The 22,209-nt window shown below is 36.3% G+C and overlaps 1 protein-coding gene and 1 long non-coding RNA gene across 4 annotated transcripts in view; one reads left to right on the top strand and one right to left on the bottom strand.

The window, feature by feature from the left end:
• Positions 1-22,209, bottom strand: part of LOC147842616 (uncharacterized) — a 1,013,036-nt gene that overhangs the window by 919,547 nt on the left and 71,280 nt on the right. The window lies entirely within an intron of this gene.
• Positions 1-22,209, top strand: part of prkcz (protein kinase C, zeta) — a 223,504-nt gene that overhangs the window by 150,596 nt on the left and 50,699 nt on the right. For all 3 annotated transcript variants that reach the window (XM_087263404.1, XM_087263403.1, NM_001030091.1), the window contains 4 exon segments: positions 4,819-4,950; positions 9,363-9,459; positions 11,348-11,406; positions 12,085-12,273. In XM_087263404.1, the coding sequence (XP_087119530.1) occupies positions 4,948-4,950; positions 9,363-9,459; positions 11,348-11,406; positions 12,085-12,273 (348 nt within the window). In that variant the 5' untranslated portion in view covers positions 4,819-4,947.

Below are 22,209 nucleotides of genomic sequence, written 5' to 3'. Positions count from 1 at the left end.
CCTGTCTGAACACTCGCAGGATCATCACATGCTCACACAGCTGTGAAATAGAGGAGCAGACAAGAAGAGCATCTCGTGTATCCACAGACTGCTTCTCTGAGGGTTTGTTAAACAGATGATGCTCTGTTATCTGCTGCGGCAGAGAGGAGAAACGTCAGTGGAAGCGCGTGTCCGCTATTAATGAAAGATTAGCATATTTTAATGAGATTTTGCAGTGCGGGTAGAGCCTCCTGGTGGACATTTGACGCATCACATGCTTTGCAATGTGCCCATTTAGCAGGGAACATGATCAATGTTGGGTTACTTCAAAAATTAAATATAGTTACTTCTCACAAATAGTAACTGATGAGTAACAGAATTACATCTTTATAGAAAAGTTACTAATTACCAGGGAAAGTAACTGTTTTGTTTTCTATGAGATGGACTATAATTAAAAAATACACTATTTTATATCCTATTTTTGTTGCTGTGGCACAATGTGGGAGACACTGATAAAGTTTGATAGTTTATTGTAAATATTATCATTTATGACAATGGTGAAACAATATTTGTTTAAGTACTCGGTACTGAAAATTATTCCCATCAGTGCATACAAGCAATGTAAAATGGCAGTGTATTTATTTATTTAAATTTGCATTCTCCACCAAAATAACATACACTACCTGACAAAAGTCTTGTCGTCGATTCCAGTTGTAAGAGGAACAAATAATAACCCGACTTCTAGTTGATCATTTGTAAAAGTGGCAGAAGATAAATTTTTCCAATGAATCATCTGTTGAACTTCATCTCAATCATCACAAATATCGCAGAAGACCTATTGGAACCCTCATGGACCCAGGATTCTTACAGAAATCAGTCAAGATTGGTAAAAAAAAATCATGGTTTGGGGGTACAATTAGTATGGGAGAATGCAAGAGATCTGCAGAGTCCTGAGGTATCAAGACATTTATGCTGCCCAATACAAGTACATTAAAAACCACAGGAGAGGGCAAATTCTTCAGCAGCATAGCGCTCCTTCTCATACTTCAGCCTTCACATCAAAGTTCCTGAAAGCAAAGAAGGTGAAGGTGCTTCAGGACTGGACAGCCTAGTCACCAGACATGAACATTATTGAGCATGTCTGCGGTAAGGTGAAGAAGGAGGCACTGAAGATACATCCAAGGAACCTTGATGAACTCTGGGAGTCCTGCAAGTACGCTTTCTTTTCCATTCTAGATGACTTATTAATAAGTTATTATATGAATTAATTATATGAATACATTTGGCTTTACAAACAGTCTTTAGTGCTAATTACATACTCATTTAAATGCTTTATAAGTTGCAAAATTAAATTGAAATAATAATAATAATAATATAATAATTGTTATACCCAAATTGAATTAATGTGTGTAACTTACAAGCAAAAAATGGGAGTAAAATTATCATTTAAATGTTATTTACCATCATTTCATTTAGAAAAATAGGATTGCATTTCCATTATACACCCAGTTTTGGTGATAACACATTACAAGTAACACAATTCATGTAATAATATTACTTGACTAAGTAACGAGTAAAGTAATGCATTAAATTAAAAAATGAAGTAATAATATTTGAGTTATTTAAAAAAAAAAATGTAATGCAAGTTACTTTCTAGTTTAACTAATTAGCTTCTTAAAATAAATAGCCAAATTAAAATAAAAGTAGTCACATTGAATCACACACTCAATGAGAGAATGCAGGAACAGACAGAAACCAAGATGGCAAAGCATTACATTTCTGCGATGGAAGTGTTCTTATTATTCTGAATGGATCAAATAAAGGAAAAATGGGATTGTCTCAATGGACAGTGATTTTACTTCTAATAAGACAAAGTACAAAAATAGCAAACGCATTGCTTCACACTCATTAATCTGTATATGTATACGTCATGTATTGCTCAAGAGTCAGGAAGTTCTCAGAAGATAACATTATCCTACATTATTATTTTTTTATATGTTTTTAAGGTAAATGATGGTGTAGGGTATGTGGTGCGTTGTTAATTGCAGAGCTACTTTATTTTAAAAAAAAAGAAGAAAAAAAAATCCTGCAGGTTCTAAAAGAGATCAAACCTCAGACAAGTAAAAAAAAAAATAACAACGCAAAAGTAACTTAAAAGTAATGTAATGCATTATTTCTCATAAAAAAGTAACTTAGTAACGCAACTAGTTCCTTTTCTGGGAAATAACTCAATGTTGTAATGCATTACTTATCACAAAAAAATAATAACTTAGGAACGCAACTAGTTACTTTTTTGGGGAGTAATTTAATATTGTAATGCATTATTTCAAAAGTAACTTTCCCAACATTGCGTACTCCATGATATGTTTGCAGGAAAATTCAATAAGTATTTCAAAATGCATTCAATTTAGGTACGTTTATTACGTTTTTAGTTTCATTTGTTTGTTTGTGTTGTATTGTATGTAATTTAAATATTTTTAATAATTTTTAAATAATTTTAATATTTAAATATTAACTGTGGTTGGAAACCTCAAATATAAATGAATAAAACTTAATTTTTATTTTCATTTCACTTCAGACCTTGCATATATGTCTTGGAAATGCAAATCTAAATACAGAAATACATTTGGGTTGAATTTTGCTATTGATATGCTTTCATTATTCAGCATGCCCTCTTGTGTCCTTGTGCATTTCGTTGATGACTTTAATAATTCTCTCTCTGTTTAAATTCGGCCTTCACACAGCGTATACGTTTTTTATTGCGACTTTGCATTCTGCTCAGTAGACAGATGGAGAACCTCACGACAAACTGAGCTAAAGATATTTTCATTTATGACTCACATTGTGCGTGTGCGTGTGTATAAACAGGTGTGTGTTTGTGAGAGCAGGTGCGCGTGTGAGTAGGTGTGTGAGTGTGTGTGTGTTTGTTTGAAACGGTAATGTTGGTTCGAGCGCTGTCAGCAGAGTTCTCTGATCCATCGTGCCTGGATTTTAAACAAAATCTGTTGAAAGCATTTGCTTGGCCTTAAATATGTGCAGGTGCTGAGTGTGTGCTTGCTGGACACTGATAGCTTGCCATTTTACCAGTGCCTGATGATGTCAGTGCAATACAATACATTAAGTATGGTGTGTATTTGTCTTAGCAATGTCCTGTCAGAAATGATTGAAGTTTAAGATACTAAACATTCAGTTCAAATTCTTCTGTTTTTCTGCTTATTATTATTATTGTTGTTATTATTTTTATTTTTATAGTTGTTATTATTGTTGTTGTTGTTTTTATCATTATTATTATCATTATTATTGTTGTTGTTGTTATCATCATTATTATTATTATTTATTATTATTATTATTATTATTATTATTATTATTATTATTATTATTATTATTATTATTATTATAGGGTTGTGGGCTAGTGTTGTGAAATGTCTTCGGGCTGGGATTCAATCTCGGGACGCCCTGACATGCTACTGCACCATATGTCGGCACACTAACCACTAGTTGTGCCGACAATATTTATATTTTAAATGGTATTTATTATATTTTTAATTTAGTTTATATGTTGTTAATAATAGAGGTGAAGCAGTGGCGCAGTATAGTGCTGTCGCCTCACAGCAAGAAGGTCGCTGGGTTGCTGGTTCGAACCTAGGCTCAGTTGGCGTTTCAGTGTGGAGTTTGCATGTTCTCGCTGTGTTCGCTTGGGTTTCCTCCGGTTTCCCCCGCAGTCCAAAGACATGCAGTACAGGTGAATTGGGTAGGCTAAAATTGTCCGTAGTGTATGAGTGTGTGTGTGTATGTGTGTGTGTGTGTGTGGATGTTTCCCAGAGATGGGAAGCTGGAAGGGCATCCGCTGCGTAAAAACCTGCTGGATAAGTTGGCAGTTCATTCCGCTGTGGCGACCCTGGATAATAAAGGGATTAAGCCGACAAGAAAATGAATGAATTAATGTTGTTAATAATAATAATTAAATTAGTAATTACATCTATGCATATTTATATATGCGTAATAATTATACACAGTACACAGTTATACACAACACACTTAAATTGTCAAAACTAATTTTTATTTTGAATGCGATTAATCATGAGTCATTTTTGCCCAGATCTAATGACAATTATTACATATTTATTGTTTTCATTATAGTATGTTAATAATAATAATAATCATAATAATAATAATAATAATAATTATTATTATTATTATTAAAATAACAGCTTTATCATTAAAATTATTATTATTATTTCTTTTATATACGTTTTTATTATATTTATGTTTTAAATGGTATTTATTATATTTTTAAATGATATTAATAATAATAATAATATTAATAATAATAATAATATGTAGGTTGTTAATCTATTGTTGCCATTATTAAAACAATAATAAAAAATGTTTTTTTATGAACTGATTCTAAATGGCAGTGGACATTTCTCGTTATAATCAATGTTGAAAACAGTTGTGCTTAATATTTTTGTGATATTCATGTTTTTTTTTATCATAACAGCATTTATTTAGACATTATACATGTCTTTTTTTGGTAGGTTTCGATCAGTTCATTGCATCTTTGCTGAGAAGATTTGCAAAAAAAAAAAAAACGAAAATACTAACAAAAACTCCAACATTTTGATCATCCATGCATTTTCTACATTATTTATTGCAGTTTTGCTTCAGCACTTCTGGTAAAGTCAGGATATTGGACTGATGTGTGTTATCTGCTCATGTGATTTCTGGAGGACATCCTTTTTTCCTAATAGTTTACTTAAGTTAGTAGTGAGCCGATTTTCTCATTCACTTGCTAACCTGATCACAGATAAAGACAGTCCGTGTGTGTGTGTGTTTTAGAAAGCGTACTGTGGCCACTGCAGTGAGAGGATATGGGGACTGGGGCGTCAGGGCTACAAGTGTATCAACTGCAAGCTGCTGGTCCATAAACGCTGTCACAAACTCGTCCCGCTGACCTGTCAAAGGCATATGGTGAGTCCACAAATATTATTACGTTTTAAAAAAAGATATATTCATTTTCTATATTATATATTTACATGTTTAAATATTTCTTTTTTTAGACATTTTTATTTGTAATGGCCACTTGATTCAATTCCTTTGTGGTCAAGAATGTCATTATATTATTAGTCATTGCAGTGTTTTTTTGTCTTGTGCTCATTTTTCTCTTTTCTCAAAAGCGTTGCTGGAATTTCTAACAGTGTTTCAAAGATCAGTCTTGTGGAATTTGTCAGATGATAACACTGTCTTGTCATGAGCGAATTGATTCTCTGCTTAAACACAATGTCGAAAATCACAGATTTAAAACTGTTACATCTCAACAACACCTTCTGGGAGAAACAGTTTCTGCATATGTCAGACATTCAGTTTGAAATTCAACACTGAACACCGAAATCCAATCGTTTCTTTGCATCATACAAAACATTTGATTTCAACATTTTTTTTTTTTGTTTTGTTATTTTTTCAGACAAACGTAAAGTGTGAATTTATTTTCTGGAATGCCATTCCATAATTTAAACGCTGATAACTATGTTTCATTGTAGTTATTTTTATTCTTCTTCTATATATTTCATTTATCATTTATAAGATGTTTAACTAAATACCAATAAAGAGAGAAAAAGTACATAACAATTGAAAATAACATATTCCCATCACTGGGAAACACCCATACACTATTATTCATACACGTACACTACGGACAATTTAGCTTACCCAATTCATCTAGGGCATGTCTTTGGACTGTGGTGGAAACCGGAGCACCCGGAAAGCACCCACGCGAACACGGGGAGAACATGCAAACTCTACATAGAAATGCCAACTGACCTAGTCGAGGCTTGAACCAGCAACCTTCTTGCTGTGAGGCAATTGTGCTACCCACTGCGCCACCGTGATGCCAATTACTTTATTATTATTTTTATTAAAAGAAATAAAGACACGTGGATTGAGTAAACACAATTGGCCTATAGTGTGTGTGTGAATGAGTGTTTGGGTGTATGGGTGTTTCCCAGTACTGGGTTGCGGCTGTAAGAGCATCCACTGTGTAAAACATATGCCTGAATAGTTGGTAGTTCATTCCGCTGTGACCCCTGATTAATAAATGGACTAAGCCAAAGGAAAATGAATGATTGAATGAAATAAAAATTACAAAACTGAACTTACGCTTTAAACTACAATAGTTGCTTAGTATTAAAATGTTACTAAAATTAAATTGCCAGCTGTATTGTTTTATTATTAGATCAAGGAAATTTGAAAGCATTTAGAAAATTTATTTTAACTTATAAAATATTTTGTGTTACACTTTAGTTTAAGTATTGATTGATGTTATAAACTACTGGCTTATTACCTACCTATTATTAAGACATTAGCTGTTCATTAGTAGTACTTAAGTATGATTTTATTCTGCATCTCTAATCTTACTCAAAATCTAAACCTAACTTTTACCTTATTGACTGTCAGGGCTCGACATTAACAACAACCTGCCAAACGCAGGTACTGTAGATTTCAGCTGTGGCGGGTTAGACAGTCACTTCAACCACTTTGGCTGGTTGAAGATCATTTTTAAATAGTAGATTTCTTAAAAAGCAGGGTTCAACAATAAGGATTGCCCAATGAGGGGTCTGCGTAAGAGATTATAATAACAATAATAACTGTGTTCGCGTGAGTAAAAGAAAGCAGTTGAATACCGAATGAGAGAATGATCACGAACATAGTCTGACACAGATAATCCTGAAGCACTGACGAGGAGTTCAGTGTCAAGGCTGATTTCAGGTGATGTGATGCACGCGAGTGTTTAAATGTTTTAAAAAAGAAACGATTCCTTGCGTGAAGCATCCATACCTGAAAACAAAACTGGTGCGATTGGTTCTCCTTCAAATAGACTGAACAAAAAGTGACGCTCGTGCACCCACAGTCCTGCTGCTTTCAAGAGATCCAGATTTTGTAACCCTTTAGCCAGCACCCCGACACGGACGCACTGGGGCGCTGTTTTTCCACATGTTAATGTTCATGAATAGATGAAAAGAGAAACAACCCAACTTTTTTTTACAGAAATCTCATTTTGCATGCTGTCTTAATCAAATTTGAATTATAAACTCATGAGTCACATGGCTTTCAAGTTATATTTTTTCTAGGACATTACATTAATGTTTTCCTGTGTTTGTATATGGAAAAACAAATAATGAACACAATAAAAAAACATTGTCATGACTTGACAATGTATAACTTTTTATATTTTTGAGCATGTGACTTTTCCTTTTACCACAGTAAAGATCAAAGTGTCTTCTTTCCAATGATACCCATTTTGTGTTTGTAGCTTACTGGAGTCAAAAACTGTTACTATTTAAATTTAGGTATCTGTAAATCCTCAAAAGTGAGTGTTGGCTAACAGTCTTTTTGTAAGCAATAGGTTGCTTTCGCTTTAACCTTTCACGTGATCATCCTTTTACATTCACATTCAAAGGTATGTTTTTCACTTGCTTTCTTTTGAGAGAAAAATTTAAACGAATGAGGAGGCATGTGGAAAAAACACAAAGTTGAGTCAAATTTTATGCATAAAAAATATATAGGTCAGTTGGCATTTCTGCGTGGAGTTTGCATGTTCTCCCTCTATTGGCATAGGTTTCCTCCAGGTGCTCTGGTTTCCCCCACAGTCCAAAGGCATGTGGTATAGGTGAATTGAGTAAGCTAAAATGGCCATAGTGTATATGTGTGAATGAGAGTGTATGGGTGTTTCCTAGTAATGGGTTGCTGCTGGAAGGGCATCTGCTGGGTAAAACATATGCTGGATACAATGGCGTTTCATTCCTCTGTGGTGACTCCTGATTAATAAAGGGACTAAGCCGAAAAGAAAATGAATGAATGAATGAATGTACAACAAAATTGTGGCTAGTGAAAATGTCGAGTGACTAGTAATGTTGGAAAAACTACTAGCCACAGTGGCTGGGGATCCAAAAATTTTAATGTCAAGCCCTGCTAACTGTTAGTAAACAGCTAATTAGTAGTTTAATAAGCTAGTAGTGTTAGTTAATGGCTTGTTAATAGTGTGAATCGTGACCTAAACTAAAGTGTTACAGTATTTTGTGGTAAATTTTATGCAACATGATCGAATCTACTTTAGTTTTCATCTGTTTTAATTTGATGAAATGCAAACACAAATTTTAATACATATTTTTTCCAATTAGTTACAGTATGTAAGTATACACTGTAAAACTCAAAAAGTTAAGGTAATTCAAGCAGTTTGAGGAAACCAATTGCTACAAACCATTTGAGTTCAAAAACTAATCCTAATGAGTACTGTGAACTTACTCCATTTGAGTAAACGAAGCAATTTGAGCACAGAAAAACCCAATCTAAGAGTTCACACTTAGCTGATAATCAAAGCGTATTTGGCATGCTGTCCCGGGATAGAGCCCTGAGCCTGTAATATCCTCGAGCCCGGGGCTCCTTCACGTTAGAAGGGCGAGAGGGAAGTTCAAGCTCAGGTAGGTCTCGAGAACTCCCCTGTCGCCGTGAGAAGTGTACTTTAGTTGATTGGCTATGGTTTATGTTTTTGGACGGTGGGAGGAAACCGTAGAACCTGGGGGAAACCTAAGCGAACACGGGGAGAACATGCAAACTCCGCACAGAAACATCAACCGGCCTGATAGGTTAGACCAGAGGTGTTCTTGCTGTGAGGCAACAGTGCTAGCCACTGGGCCACCGTGTCGCCCTGTCAGAAAAGGGGGAGAATGTAGGGGTGGAAAGGAGGGGGAGCTTCAAGACGAAGATAACTGGAGTGAAAAACTCTCATTATTTCTAATGCTTCCGTAATCATCTAATAGGACATATTACGGAGCTAATAAGGAGCCAGCCATGTTGATCATAAACACGTGATTCTCTCGAAATTATTTTATGAATAAACCACACTAAATGAAGACAACTCAAACCAGCTGAGTACTGTAAAACCCAATAAGTTAAGGCAACTCAAAGCATTTGAGGAAACCGATTGCTACAAACCGTTTTAGTTTTAAAAAAAAAACTAATCAAAATGAGTACTGTAAACTTACTCCATTTAAGTTGAAGTAATAAAGTATTTAATCAACTCATTACCTTCGACACTGAGTTCAAATCTCTTTTCAAATGAGTAGAATTAACTTTCAGTCAATTTTAAATAAACTACAATTATTTAATTTGATAAAGTTGACTGTTGGGTTTTATCAGTAAATTCATCGAAGATATGAAAAAATAAAAAATAATAATAAAAAGCACCTTTCATAAAGAAAGTAAATAAGGTTGATTTGGATTCACATTAGGGTAGCTGATATTGTGATTTAAAGAGAAAAAGATCCTGTAAAGCACATCTGCTGTGTCTTCATCATCATTATCATCATCTGTGTTGTTTTGCGCAGGATCCAGTCATGCCATCACAGGAGCCGCTGGTAGACGATGATAAAAGTGGAGAAGAAGTGGAGCTTCCCCCTGAGGACCCAGAGGACACAGACGCAAGTAGGTCTCCATCTCGCCTCTGTGTGCGTGTTTAGTGCTGTTTCTGTGAGTATCGGGGTCAGTGTGTCCTCTATCTGCCACTGAGGGCTCTGCTGACTGTAAGAGACTGGAGGTGATCAGCTGGGAGGAATTCACTTTCACACGCTTGAGAGAAACAGAGAGACCTGTGTGTGTGTCTGTCTGACAGAGTGGTGTGTGGCTCCCCCTGCTGGAGGCAGTGCTTCAATCATTTACAAGCTTTTAGAAATTCATAAATAAGATGGAAATTCATAATAATAATAATAACAACAACAACACCAAAAACAACAATAATAATAGTAATAATAATAATACTACTACTAATAATAATAATTATTATTATTGTTATTATTATTATTATTATTATTATTATTATTATTATTATTATTACTGTTGTTGTTATTATTATTATTATTATTATTATTATTATTATTATTATTGTTGTTGTTGTTGTTATTATTATTATAATTGTTATTATTATTATTATTATTATTATTGATGTAGTTGTTATTTTATTTTTGAAATGCTTTCTTCTATCTAAAATAGAAAATAAAATAATACATTTACTACCTCACAGCAAAAAGGTCGCTTTTTCGAGCCCCAGCTGGGTCAGTTGAAATTTCTGTGTGGGGTTTGCATGTTCTCCCCATGCAGGCGTGGGTTTCCTCCGAGTGCTAGGGTTTCCTCCACTGTCCAAAGACATGCAGTATAGGTGAATTGGATAAGCTAAACTGCTGTAGTGTATGAGTGTGAATGCAAGAGTGTATGGGTGTTTCCCAGTGTTGGATTGCTGCTGGAAGTGCATCCGCTGCGTAAAACACCTGATGGATAATTTGGTAGTTCATTCCGCTGTGGCGACCCCTGATTAATAAAGGGACTAAGACGAAAAGGAGATGAATGAATGAATGAATGATGATGATTATTATTATTATTAATGTAATAATACTATTATTGCTGATTATTAATAATTATTTTGACTAATTAATATAATACTTAATTTATTAAACAAATAAATGTTGCATCTGTCATCTGCATCTCCACAAATATATATTATTATTAATAAGTTATTGTTATTATCAAATTATTATACATATTATATTATTTTATATATAATAAGTATAATATGATATTATTGTTATTATTTAATGTTCACATACTTTCTCTTTACTTTGCTAAAAATACCCATATTAAATGTGTAATAATAATAATAATAATAATAATAATATAATACTAATAATATAATAATATATATATTCAAATAATGAATAAAACTAATTGATTATTTTACTGTTGTATTGAAATACTTAAACTATTTTATATTCTAATAAGCTTGGGACAAACAATAACAGAAAATAATATTGATTATTATTATTATGCATATAAAATGTAATATTAGTGTTATTTTTTAAATGCTCAAATAGTTTCTCTTTACTTTGCTATAGATTTACATATTACATTTATAATAATAATAATAAGAATATAAATATAAATAAATAAATACTATTTCCTAAAATGTAATAAAATATTTTCAAATTATTAATAAAATAAATAGATTACTTTACTGTTGTATTAAAATGCTTTATCTATTTTATTTCCTAATAAGCTCAGGACTAATAATAATAGTAAATGATACTGATTAATATTCTTCTCTTTCTCAGGCTCAGTTAAATCTGTTTTATTGGAATGAACATTTTCAGCTTTGCTACAGAAATACAATTGTGTACAACAACAATGCATAAATATTTAGATTTAAATAACTTTTAAGAGAAGAATAACATGAACAACATAAAAGAAAAAAAAATCAAGTAAAGTTTAAATAAATTAATAAATTAATTGATTAAATAAAGTTTTCTCCTTCTCTGTCTTTCAGTTCCAGTCCCTTTCTTAGCACACAACCGAAAGGTGGAGAAAGCTGAAGATGATTCAGAGGTGAGATTAATAAACACTCAGAAACATGCTCACATTCTCGATAACACATAGTCCACACACACATCCTTACTCTGCTGTTTGAGAGCAGGAATAAATGTACATGTATACAGTTGAAGTCACAATTATAAGCCCTTCTATGATTTATTTTATTATTATATTTTTTTTCTCCCAAAATATTTCTCATATGATGATTAACAGAGGAAGGAATTTCCACAGTATTTCTTATAATATTTTTTCTTCTGGAGAAAGTCTTGTTTGTTTTATTTCGGCTAGAATAAAAACAGTTGATTTTTTTTAAAGCATTTTAGGGTCAATTTTAGTAGCCCACTTAAGCAATATATTTTTTTCGATAGTCTACAGAACAAACTAATATTATACAACGACTTGCCTAATTACTCTAACTTGCCTTATTAACCTAGGTAAGCCTTTCAATGTCACTTTCAGCTGAATTCTAGTATCTTGAAAAATATCTTGTAAAATATTATATTAAATATTATTGTCATCATGGCAAAGATTAACAAAATCTCTGATATTAGAAATGAGTTATTAAAACTATGATGTTTACAAAAATCTTTCTGTCGTTAAACAGAAATTGGGGAAAACAATATACAGAGGGCTAATAATTCAGGAGGGTTAATAATTCAGACTTTAATATGTATGTGTGTCGTTACCTTACAGGACCTGAAGGCAGTGGTGGATGGTATCGAGGGCATTCAGATCTCTCAGTGTCTCGGTTTGGGGGATTTCGACCTGATTCGAGTCATTGGCAGAGGCAGTTACGCAAAAGTGCTGCTCGTCCGGCTCAAGAAGAACGAGCAGATTTACGCCATGAAGGTGGTGAAGAAAGAGCTGGTTCATGATGATGAGGTAAAACACTGTCACAAACACAGCGGCTGCGCTTTATACCTTTAAGTGCCCTTTTTTCTGTTTGTCAATTGCAAAAATGAGATTGTAAATATTTGTAGTATAAGCAGGGATAGTTCATCAAAAAATGTAAATTCTGTTGTTGTTTCTTTCTTCCTTTTTTTGAAGAATATTGGAAACTATTGACTTTTCCTGCTCTGGATGTCAGGTTTTCAACATTCTTTGAAATACCTTCTTTTTTTCTTTAACAGAAGAAATAATCTCATAAAAACAAGTTTGAGTCAAAAGTGAGTACATTTTTACTAACAGTGAAAATGCAGAAAGTTCTTAATAGTGTGTGCATAATTACCACAGAGTAATCTCTCCTTTCAAGTGAATTTTACCAATACTACTCTCAGGTTTGTATATAATCTTAATTAAAGGGATATTGCATCCAAAAATGAAAATTAACTCACTAAAGTGGTTCCATATGAGTTTTTTCTTCTGCTGAATGCAAAAATAAAAAGAATTTTGGGAACCTGAAAAAAATACAATGGAAGCCAATGATTACATGTTTCCAACATTCTTTAAAATATCTTCTTTTATGTTCAACGGAATTTTTTTTTTTAAACCGGTTAGAAAATTGTCGAAGGTGAGTAAACAATCACTGAAATGTCTTTTTAGGTGAATTATCCCTTTAGGAGAACATTTTAAGAGCTTTCGGCCACTTCAAATACTGAGTGATCTTTTTATTTTTGTTCCTTTTTAAAATCTGTGGTAAATGATCTGTTGTTGTTCTCATAATGCTATTAAACTCACACAAAATGATATTCAAGCTCAAACTTTTTTAAAATTATGCAAAGACTTATTTTTCTGTCCATTTTAGGCCATGGTAATACAACATTTAGCCTGTGAAAGAAAGTCAGGAATTTTTATATTTGGCTAAAAGTGGAAACCTAGACATTCATCGGAATGTGCATAATTTAGCATGTTTTCTTGATAAATATTTGTAAAATAAGATGAAAATAACATACTCAAACCAAAAAATTATTAAATGTCCACAAGAAGGGTTCAGTACTATAGAAATCGTCAAATTAAGGCAAAAGCATATTACCTACTGGAACCTTGTTGAATCTTACAGAACATTTAACACTAGTTATTAATGATTATACGCTAAATGAATTGAAGGTAATATTGTTTATGGGTCTTGGAATTTGTCCAATGTTTAAAGGAAAAAATGTGATATTGAATACTGAAAAAAGAATATTGACATCATAATTCTGCACATGTTGTAAGTACAGTTGTATTGGCGAGCAGTAGGTGGTGCTGTGGGACTGTGCTTAATTTCTATCACGTAATCCTCCCTCTATCACTCGCTTCACTTGTTGTTCACCTTCAGGTTTCTTAACCAGAACATTTGTATTAAACATAAAAAAACCTTAGTCTTACATTTTGTAAAATGGTTTGCTTGTGCCTAACGTTATTTGAAGCTTATGATCATTTATAATAAGGTTTTCCTGAACATGGTTGGAAACAAAAATAAGCCATTGGAAAAAGAGAAGAAAAGATACTAGAAGACAATAAGCAATTGGGAATGATAGCTAATTGATAAATGGAGTTTAAAGTGGAGTATAGTGGTTGTTTTCTAGGAGCATTTTTAAAATTGCCACAGAAGTTCAGATTACTCACTTTGTTTGTCACAAAATAATTACATGCGTCAGTCGCCTTTAAAACAGCCTTCTTGCGCCCACATTCAAACTGTCAGAGTTAAAATATAGCTTTTTTTATGTATTTGTATATATATTTAGGTTCTTGATAATGAACATTTCATGAAATAATTGGCAAATTAAACAAACTAAAATATTTTATGTTGATGCGTTTTTGTTTGATTGATTTTATTGAGTAATTTATTAATTTATTGTTTAAAAGTTTGAGTTCAGCAAAATGCATTTAATTGTTGTAATTTTAATTGTTATTCAGCGAGCATTTAATTGATAAAGTGTTACAGTACAGACATGATTACTATTTGTAAACATACTTTTCAGTTTGTTACAACCAAATACAGTTGAATTCAAAATTATTAGCCACCCTTTGATTTTTTTTTCTTTTTTAAATATTTCCCTAATGATGTTTAACAGAGCATGGAAATTTCCACAGTATATTTGATAATATTTTTCTTCTGGAGAAAGTCTTATTTGTTTTATTTCAACTAGAATAAAAGCAGTTTTTTAATTTTTTAAAAGCCATTTTAGGGACAAAATTATTAGCCCCTTTAAGCTATATTTTATTTCGATAGTCTACAGAACAAACTATCATTATACAATAACTTGCCCAATTATCCTAACCTGCCTAGTTAACCTACTTAACCTAGTTAAGCCTTTATATATATAGCTTTTTAGGTTATTGCTAATTAATTTTACATAGAAAAACATTAGAATTTCTATCTTATATATCAAAATAAAAATTTTATGTACTAGTTATTGTAATTTTCAAAAGTTAAATTTGATCAAATTATTTATTTATTGTTTAAGAGTTTGAGGTCAGCAAAATGCATTTTTAAGATAAATTAATATTTAATAATAATAATAATAATAAAAGTAATAATAATAATAATAATAATAATAATAAATATATAATAATACTAATAATAATAATAATAATAATAATAATAATAATAATAATTAGCAAAAATCAATTTTTTCTCAAATGAAAAAAACATTGTTTCCAACATTGAAAATAATTAAAAATGTTTCTTGAGCACCAAATTATCATAATAGAAAGATTTCTGTAACATGAAGAATGGTAAATGTCCTCACAGCATATGAGGATGCTATATTAACATATTAAAACACATTTTAAAAGTTGATAGTAATTTATATTGAGTTGCCTTACTTACGAAGTACTTGCATTTAAGTTATCTGCTGTTATTATTAATCTGTAATTGTTTTCTTTAATGACACTGCAGAAACTGCTTTTCTTACATAGATTTTGCTTATTGAGAAAATGCTTCTTGAGTTAAAAAAATTTGGATATTTAGATGAGAAACAATACAACAAAATCATAGTATTTATTTTTTGCACTGTACATTTATAATTACACCATTGACCCATCCTTAAACCTTAACCCATTGTTAAATCTGTCCTTGAACTTGCCTGTATCCCACCTGTTGTGCAGTAAAATATGAAAACAGTTAGTTCATTATACTTTTGTTTGATATCTAGTAGTTAAAGCCACTTCATATACAGCAGGACCAAATGAATTGTGATCCATAAATCCATCCATCTTTGCCAAAGCATAAAACATTTACCAATATATCCTCACTTTTGAAAGCAAGTGCATTTATTCATATCCCGAGTAAAGCTTTTGAATGCAATACGATTTGAACGTGTGCTAAAATCACTCGTATAGCCCATTATTGTAGTATCTATTGTTTGTCAAATAAAAGAGAAGCCGGGTTTCAGTGCACTACAGCATTAGTCATATCTCTTTCTTTCTCTCTCTGTAAATGAAACCTGATATGTGTGAATAGGCGTCAAATAGAAAGACAAACTCAACTCTACGCCTATTCATCACAAATTCAACTTTGTACAGTCAAAGCTATTGTGTCTTTGTAAAACTTGGCTCGCTAAGGAACTGTCATGAATGAAGTTCAGGAGGAGCAGAGGTCCTTCCAGAAACACACAGACATGCATTTGACCTCGCAATAGATACAAACAATGAAATCGTTTCTTGGAACGTTGGCGATTCTTCAAGGAATGGGCCGTTTTTCTGTTATATTAAATTGTGTGTGTGTGTGTGTGTGTGTGTGTGTGTTTTGCAAGTGTATGTTGAGCAGTCAAGGAGGTTTGATGAGTCTGAAACCTTAAAGGGGTAATTCAAGCTGAAACGAGATTTTGCTGTTAATTTACTCATTATCAGGCCATCTAAGATTTTTGTTATTTATTTGGTAGTACATTGAAGAACATTTTCTTGGAAATTTATGGAATACAAGTCAACAACAACTGACACATTAAGAGGAAAAAAAGTTTCAGTGTATTAACTTGAATATTATTCACAACATTATTTCCTCTGATTATTATTTTCCCATATATGTATTTGTGGTATTAAATTTTGTAAGTGTAGGTCTTTAAAAATGTTTTAAAAAGTGTAGTACACAACACACACAATTAATAACACGTTTTTTGATATATAAAATACATTAAAACACTTTTTGAATAACAGCAATTGACATCAAATGAGCTAAGAGACAAACATGAATCTGAACATATTCAATACATACTGTTAAAGTGGTTAAAAATTAAACATGCTGAATAACTTTAAAGAAATGCTGACAAGACACAATACCAAAAATATGCACTGCTTTTAATATATTCATGTCGATTTAAGTGTAAAAGAAGTCATTTTGTTTTCTAAAATAAATTAAATAAATCAAAATACAAAAACTCGACAAGATTTCTATTTAGTTTACCTTCTTGTTTTAAAATACCTCAAAGTAATGAAAATTTTAAAGAAATAAATAATAAATGTAAAGGAATTAATGTGATTTTAGATTTTTAATTTTGCTGTACTTTTGCCATTTTAAAAGTTTTATTATTTAAATATTTTAGAATAAACAATATTGTTTTTATAATAAGTAATATTATATTAAGTTTATAATACATTATAATAATATTTTTTGATAAATACTATTCATTTTTTTTTAATAAAGAAAATATACTGCATTAGAAACCAAGTATTCCATTAGGGGGAGGAGTGCGACACGGCCAGAAACAAATGAAGAAATGTAGGAAACTTTATATATACACAAAATCATCATCTGTTTCTCTTCATGTCTTTATGCTGAGACAGCTTTCCTGTAATCTGCTTTCCACTCAGCCAGGAAATTAAATTGTTCTGATTTTGGAAATCAGACCTTTTGTGTGTGTGTGTGTGTGTGTGTGTGTGTGTGTGTGTGTGTGTGTGTGTGTATGTGTGTGTGTGTGTGTGTGTGTGTGTGTGTGTGTGTGTGTGTGTGTGTGTGTGTGTGTGTGTGTGTGTGTGTGTGTGTGTGTGAGTGCGTGCGTGCGTGCGTGTGTGTGTGGGTCAAGTTTTGCCTACACCGTGAGGCCAAATGTCCCAAGAGGAATACGACTTAATAAACATGCTAATTAAAATCCCCCCAAAAAAGGTCAGGGGTGTCACGGTTGCAGGTTTGTGCGCTTTTCCGGAGTGTCTGTTTGATCACGTTGGTTTGTTTTTGTTCCCCTCGTGTATTTGTTTTGATCACGTGTGATGACGACACTCAGCTGGCCTGATGAGCTCGCCAGCTGAGGCTCATATTCAGGTCTATATATGAGCCACGTTTTCTGTGTGTCTTTGTCAGTTCGTTATGTGTGCTTATGGTGTGCTATTCTGTTTGTGTACGTAGGATCCGAGGACTATTTTCTGGACCCTGTTTTCCCGTCTGATTCCTGTCCGATCCCTCCTAGCACTAGCACCATTCCTTACTTGATTTTTGTTTTGACTTTGTCAATAAATATTATTTTTGTTAACTCGCACTTGGATCCCTCTGAACTTTCATTATACGTGACAGAACGAACTGACCTTCACCATGGATCCAGCGAGTGCATCACAGATTTCAGAGTTCCTCACAAACAGCAATGCCCGGATCGATCGCCAAGATGAAGCGTTGGCCACCACCGCACAGGCTATCCAGGCCCTGGTTGAGCAGGTTTCACTGCTGACGACGCAGGTTCAACAGCTGGGTTCTGGAGCAGCTCAAGCGGCTCCTGCACCAGCCCCGGAGGTGGTACCTGCGCCAGTTATTGCTAACGCTAGCCGCGCTGCTGAGCCTCGCCTTCCTCCTCCGACCTGTTATGCTGGAGAGCCGCACTTGTGTCGGTCCTTCCTGGCCAAATGCTCCCTGTACATCACCCTGCAGCCATCCTTGTTTTCATCTGAGCAGTCCAAGGTGGCGTTCGTAATCACCCTCTTGTCTGGAAGAGCAGCCCAATGGGGTACCACAGCTTGGGAGAAAAAGCTTCCGTGTTGTTCATCCTTCGATCTTTTCTCCAAAGAACTCAAGAAGGTCTTTGATAGGGCCGCCTCAGGGAGAGAGGCCGCCCGAGTCCTTGCTGAGCTCCGCCAGGGGAATCGGAGCGTGGCGGACTATTCAATCGAGTTCCGCACGTTGGCTGCTGAAAGCGGTTGGAACGCGGAGGCTCAATGGGACATGTTTCTACATGGGCTTTCGGATCGGCTCCAGGATGAGATCTACTCTTTAGATCTGCCTAAGACGCTGGACGAATTAGTGGATCTGGCTATCCGGGTAGATTCCAGACTGCTCCGCCGTGAGAGTCGCTTGAGGCATGACAGATTTCCGGATCCTGTTCCTGAGCTTCCGGTCTCGGCGGTGGCGCCGGAGATGAGTAGCGCTGACCCGGAGCCCATGCAGCTGGGCAGATCCCGCTTATCCTTGCAGGAGAAGCGTCGTCGGAGAACTGAGGGTCTCTGCCTTTACTGCGGGGGGGCGGGGCATCGGGTGGCTTCCTGTCCCGTAAAAGACAACACCCATCAGTAGGTAAGAGGTTACTGATGGGTGAAATCAGTTTGGACAAATCCTCTGCGGCGGCCACATTACTACCTGTCACCATAACATGGGGTTCCGGAAGTCAGAACACCCACGCCCTTGTCGATTCCGGGGCGGAGGGAAATTTCATAGACTCCAGTTTTGCTTTCAGTTTTAAACTTCCGGTTATAGCTCTGGCACAACCCATTGCAGTACGCGCACTCAGCGGACTTTCCCTTCCCACTATCACTCACTCCACTAAACCCATAAAACTGATCACGTCTGGAAATCATGTTGAAAACATTTCATTTTTTTTAACAGACTGTTCCAACACACCGGTGGTTTTAGGTCATCCTTGGTTAATTCTCCATAAGCCTCATATTAACTGGGGTCTTAATACTATATTTTCGTGGAGTGAGAACTGTCATCAGTCTTGTCTTTCGTCTGCTCGTTCTGCTGTTTCTTGTTCTGTGTTTCAGGAGGAGCGCATGGACCTGTCAAACGTGCCCAGTGAGTACCTCGACCTGAAGAGAGTGTTCAGTAAGTCTCGAGCTGCTTCTCTGCCTCCTCACCGTCCCTATGACTGTGCTATAGATTTATTGCCAGGTACGTCTCCGCCCAAAGGCAAGTTATACTCTCTTTCTATTCCTGAGAGGGAGGCCATGGAGAAATATATTTCTGATTCTCTAGCGGCCAAGATCATACGGCCCTCTTCTTCACCGGCGGGGGCGGGGTTCTTTTTCGTGAAAAAGAAGGATGGGTCTCTTAGACCCTGCATTGACTATCGAGGGCTGAACAGCATCACGGTGAAGAATACGTATCCTTTGCCGCTGATGTCTTCAGCGTTCGAGCGTCTGCAGGGGGCTTCGTTTTTCACGAAATTGGATCTCCGTAACGCATATCATTTGGTTCGCATGAAGCAGGGTCATGAGTGGAAAACCGCGTTTTTGACCCCCAGGGGGCATTTTGAATATTGTGTTCTTCCGTTCGGGCTTTCTAATGCTCCTGCGGTTTTCCAAGCACTCGTAAATGACGTGTTGCGAGACATGATAGATCAGTTTATTTATGTCTACCTGGATGACATTCTGATTTTTTCTCGTTCTCTCCAGGAACATGTGCAGCACGTCAGGCGAGTGCTTCAGCGGCTGCTAGAGAATGGGCTTTTTGTCAAGGCGGAGAAATGCGTGTTTCATGCACAGTCTGTTCCCTTTCTAGGACACATTGTGTCAGTCGAGGGGGTGCGCATGGATCCAGAGAAGGTTCAGGCTGTGGTAAATTGGCCAATTCCGGAGTCTCGTAAGGCCCTGCAGAGATTTCTGGGCTTCGCCAATTTTTACCGGCGTTTTATTCGCAATTTCAGCCAGCTCGCCGCCCCTCTGACTTCCTTGACCTCCTCCAAGACTCCCTTCAGGTGGTCGAGCGCAGCACAGGCTGCATTCTCCAATCTAAAGAGCCGCTTTGTTTCAGCTCCCATTTTAGTGACACCTGATCCCTCCCGGCAGTTTGTGGTGGAGGTTGACGCGTCAGAGGTGGGGGTGGGCGCTATCCTGTCCCAGCGCGCCGCCTCGGATGACAGAATTCATCCGTGCGCGTTTTTCTCTCATCGATTATCTCCCGCAGAACGAAACTACGACATTGGTAATAGGGAGTTGTTGGCTGTCAAACTCGCTTTGGAGGAGTGGCGTCATTGGTTGGAGGGTTCGGGGGTTCCCTTTATCGTTTGGACCGATCATAAGAATCTCGAATACATCAGGTCCGCCAAACGACTCAGCTCCAGGCAGGCTCGGTGGGCATTATTTTTCGGACGTTTCGACTTTACCATCTCTTATCGACCGGGTTCCAAAAACATCAAGCCCGACGCGTTATCCCGTCTTTTTGATTCTTCCGAGCGCAATACGTCTCTTGAGCCCATCGTTCCCCAGAGGATTTGTATTTCTGCAGTGACATGGGAGATCGAGAGCAGGGTCCGCACAGCCCTGGACGGGGTAACGCCCCCGGTCGGATGCCCACCTAGTCGATTGTTTGTGCCGGAGGGGATTCGGTCTGACGTCATTCGATGGGGACATTCCTCCAAAGTGGCTTGTCATCCAGGGGTGAGTCGTACATTATTCTTAGTTAAACAGCGATTCTGGTGGCCAGCTATGGCACGGGACATACGCGAGTTTGTTTTGGCCTGTTCTGTTTGTGCTGTTTCTAAGACTTCTAATCGCCCTCCCGCTGGACTCCTTCAGCCGCTGTCAGTGCCTTCGAGACCCTGGTCGCACATTTCGCTAGATTTCGTCACCGGTCTCCCGCCATCTGGTGGCAATACGGCTGTTTTGACCGTTGTGGACCGGTTCTCGAAGGCTACTCATTTTATTCCTCTGCCCAAATTACCCTCAGCCAGAGAGACAGCGGATGCTGTCATTAATCACGTCTTTCGCATTCATGGCCTCCCGACGGATGTGGTTTCTGACAGGGGACCCCAGTTTGTCTCTAAATTTTGGAGAGAATTCTGTCATTTATTGGGAGCGACTGTAAGTCTTTCTTCTGGTTTTCATCCTCAGAGTAACGGACAAACCGAAAGGGCCAACCAAGATCTCGAGCGCATGTTACGTTGTTTGGTTTCCCAGAATCCCTCCTCTTGGAGTCAGCAGCTCCCATGGGTGGAGTACGCACACAATTCATTACCAGTGTCGGCTACGGGCCTTTCTCCGTTTCAGTGTAGCTTAGGTTACCAGCCACCAGCTTTTCCCAGTCTGGAATCCGAAGTCGCGGTTCCCTCCGCCCACGCCTTTGTCCAGAGGTGTCGACGCACTTGGAATAGGGCCAGACAGACCCTCCTCCAAGTGGGTGCGCGCACCAAGGCTAAAGCCGATCGCCACCGGTCGAAGCCTCCCGTTTACGTCGTCGGTCAAAAAGTGTGGCTTTCAACTAAGAATATTCCCTTGCGTTCCGTATGTAATAAACTTGCACCTAAATTTATTGGCCCATTCACTGTCATCAAGATCATTAGTCCGGTGGCAGTCCGCCTTAAACTTCCTCCAGCGTACAGGAGAATACATCCCGTGTTTCACGTTTCTAAATTAAAGCCCGTTTTTCATACGGCGATTAACCCGCCCACTCCGGTCCCCCCCCCGCCGCGTCTCGTAGATGGGGAGACCGTTTATTCGGTTAAGCGCATTCTGGACTCGAGACGGAGGGGGCGAGGATTTCAGTACTTGGTGGACTGGGAAGGTTACGGTGCGGAGGAGAGAACTTGGGTGCCTGCAAAGGACATATTGGATCACTCTCTTATCGATGATTACAATCGCCAGGTAAGCGCTTCTGGGAGCACCAGGAGGTGCTCTTGAGAGAGGGGTAATGTCACGGTTGCAGGTTTGTGCGCTTTTCCGGAGTGTCTGTTTGATCACGTTGGTTTGTTTTTGTTCCCC

Source organism: Danio rerio, chromosome 8 (assembly GCF_052040795.2).
Source record: "Danio rerio strain M-AB ecotype USA chromosome 8, GRCz13ab, whole genome shotgun sequence".
NCBI classification, from domain to species: domain Eukaryota; kingdom Metazoa; phylum Chordata; class Actinopteri; order Cypriniformes; family Danionidae; genus Danio; species Danio rerio.
Note: the sequence above shows the minus strand (reverse complement) of the source record. Positions and strands in the feature narration are given on the sequence as shown.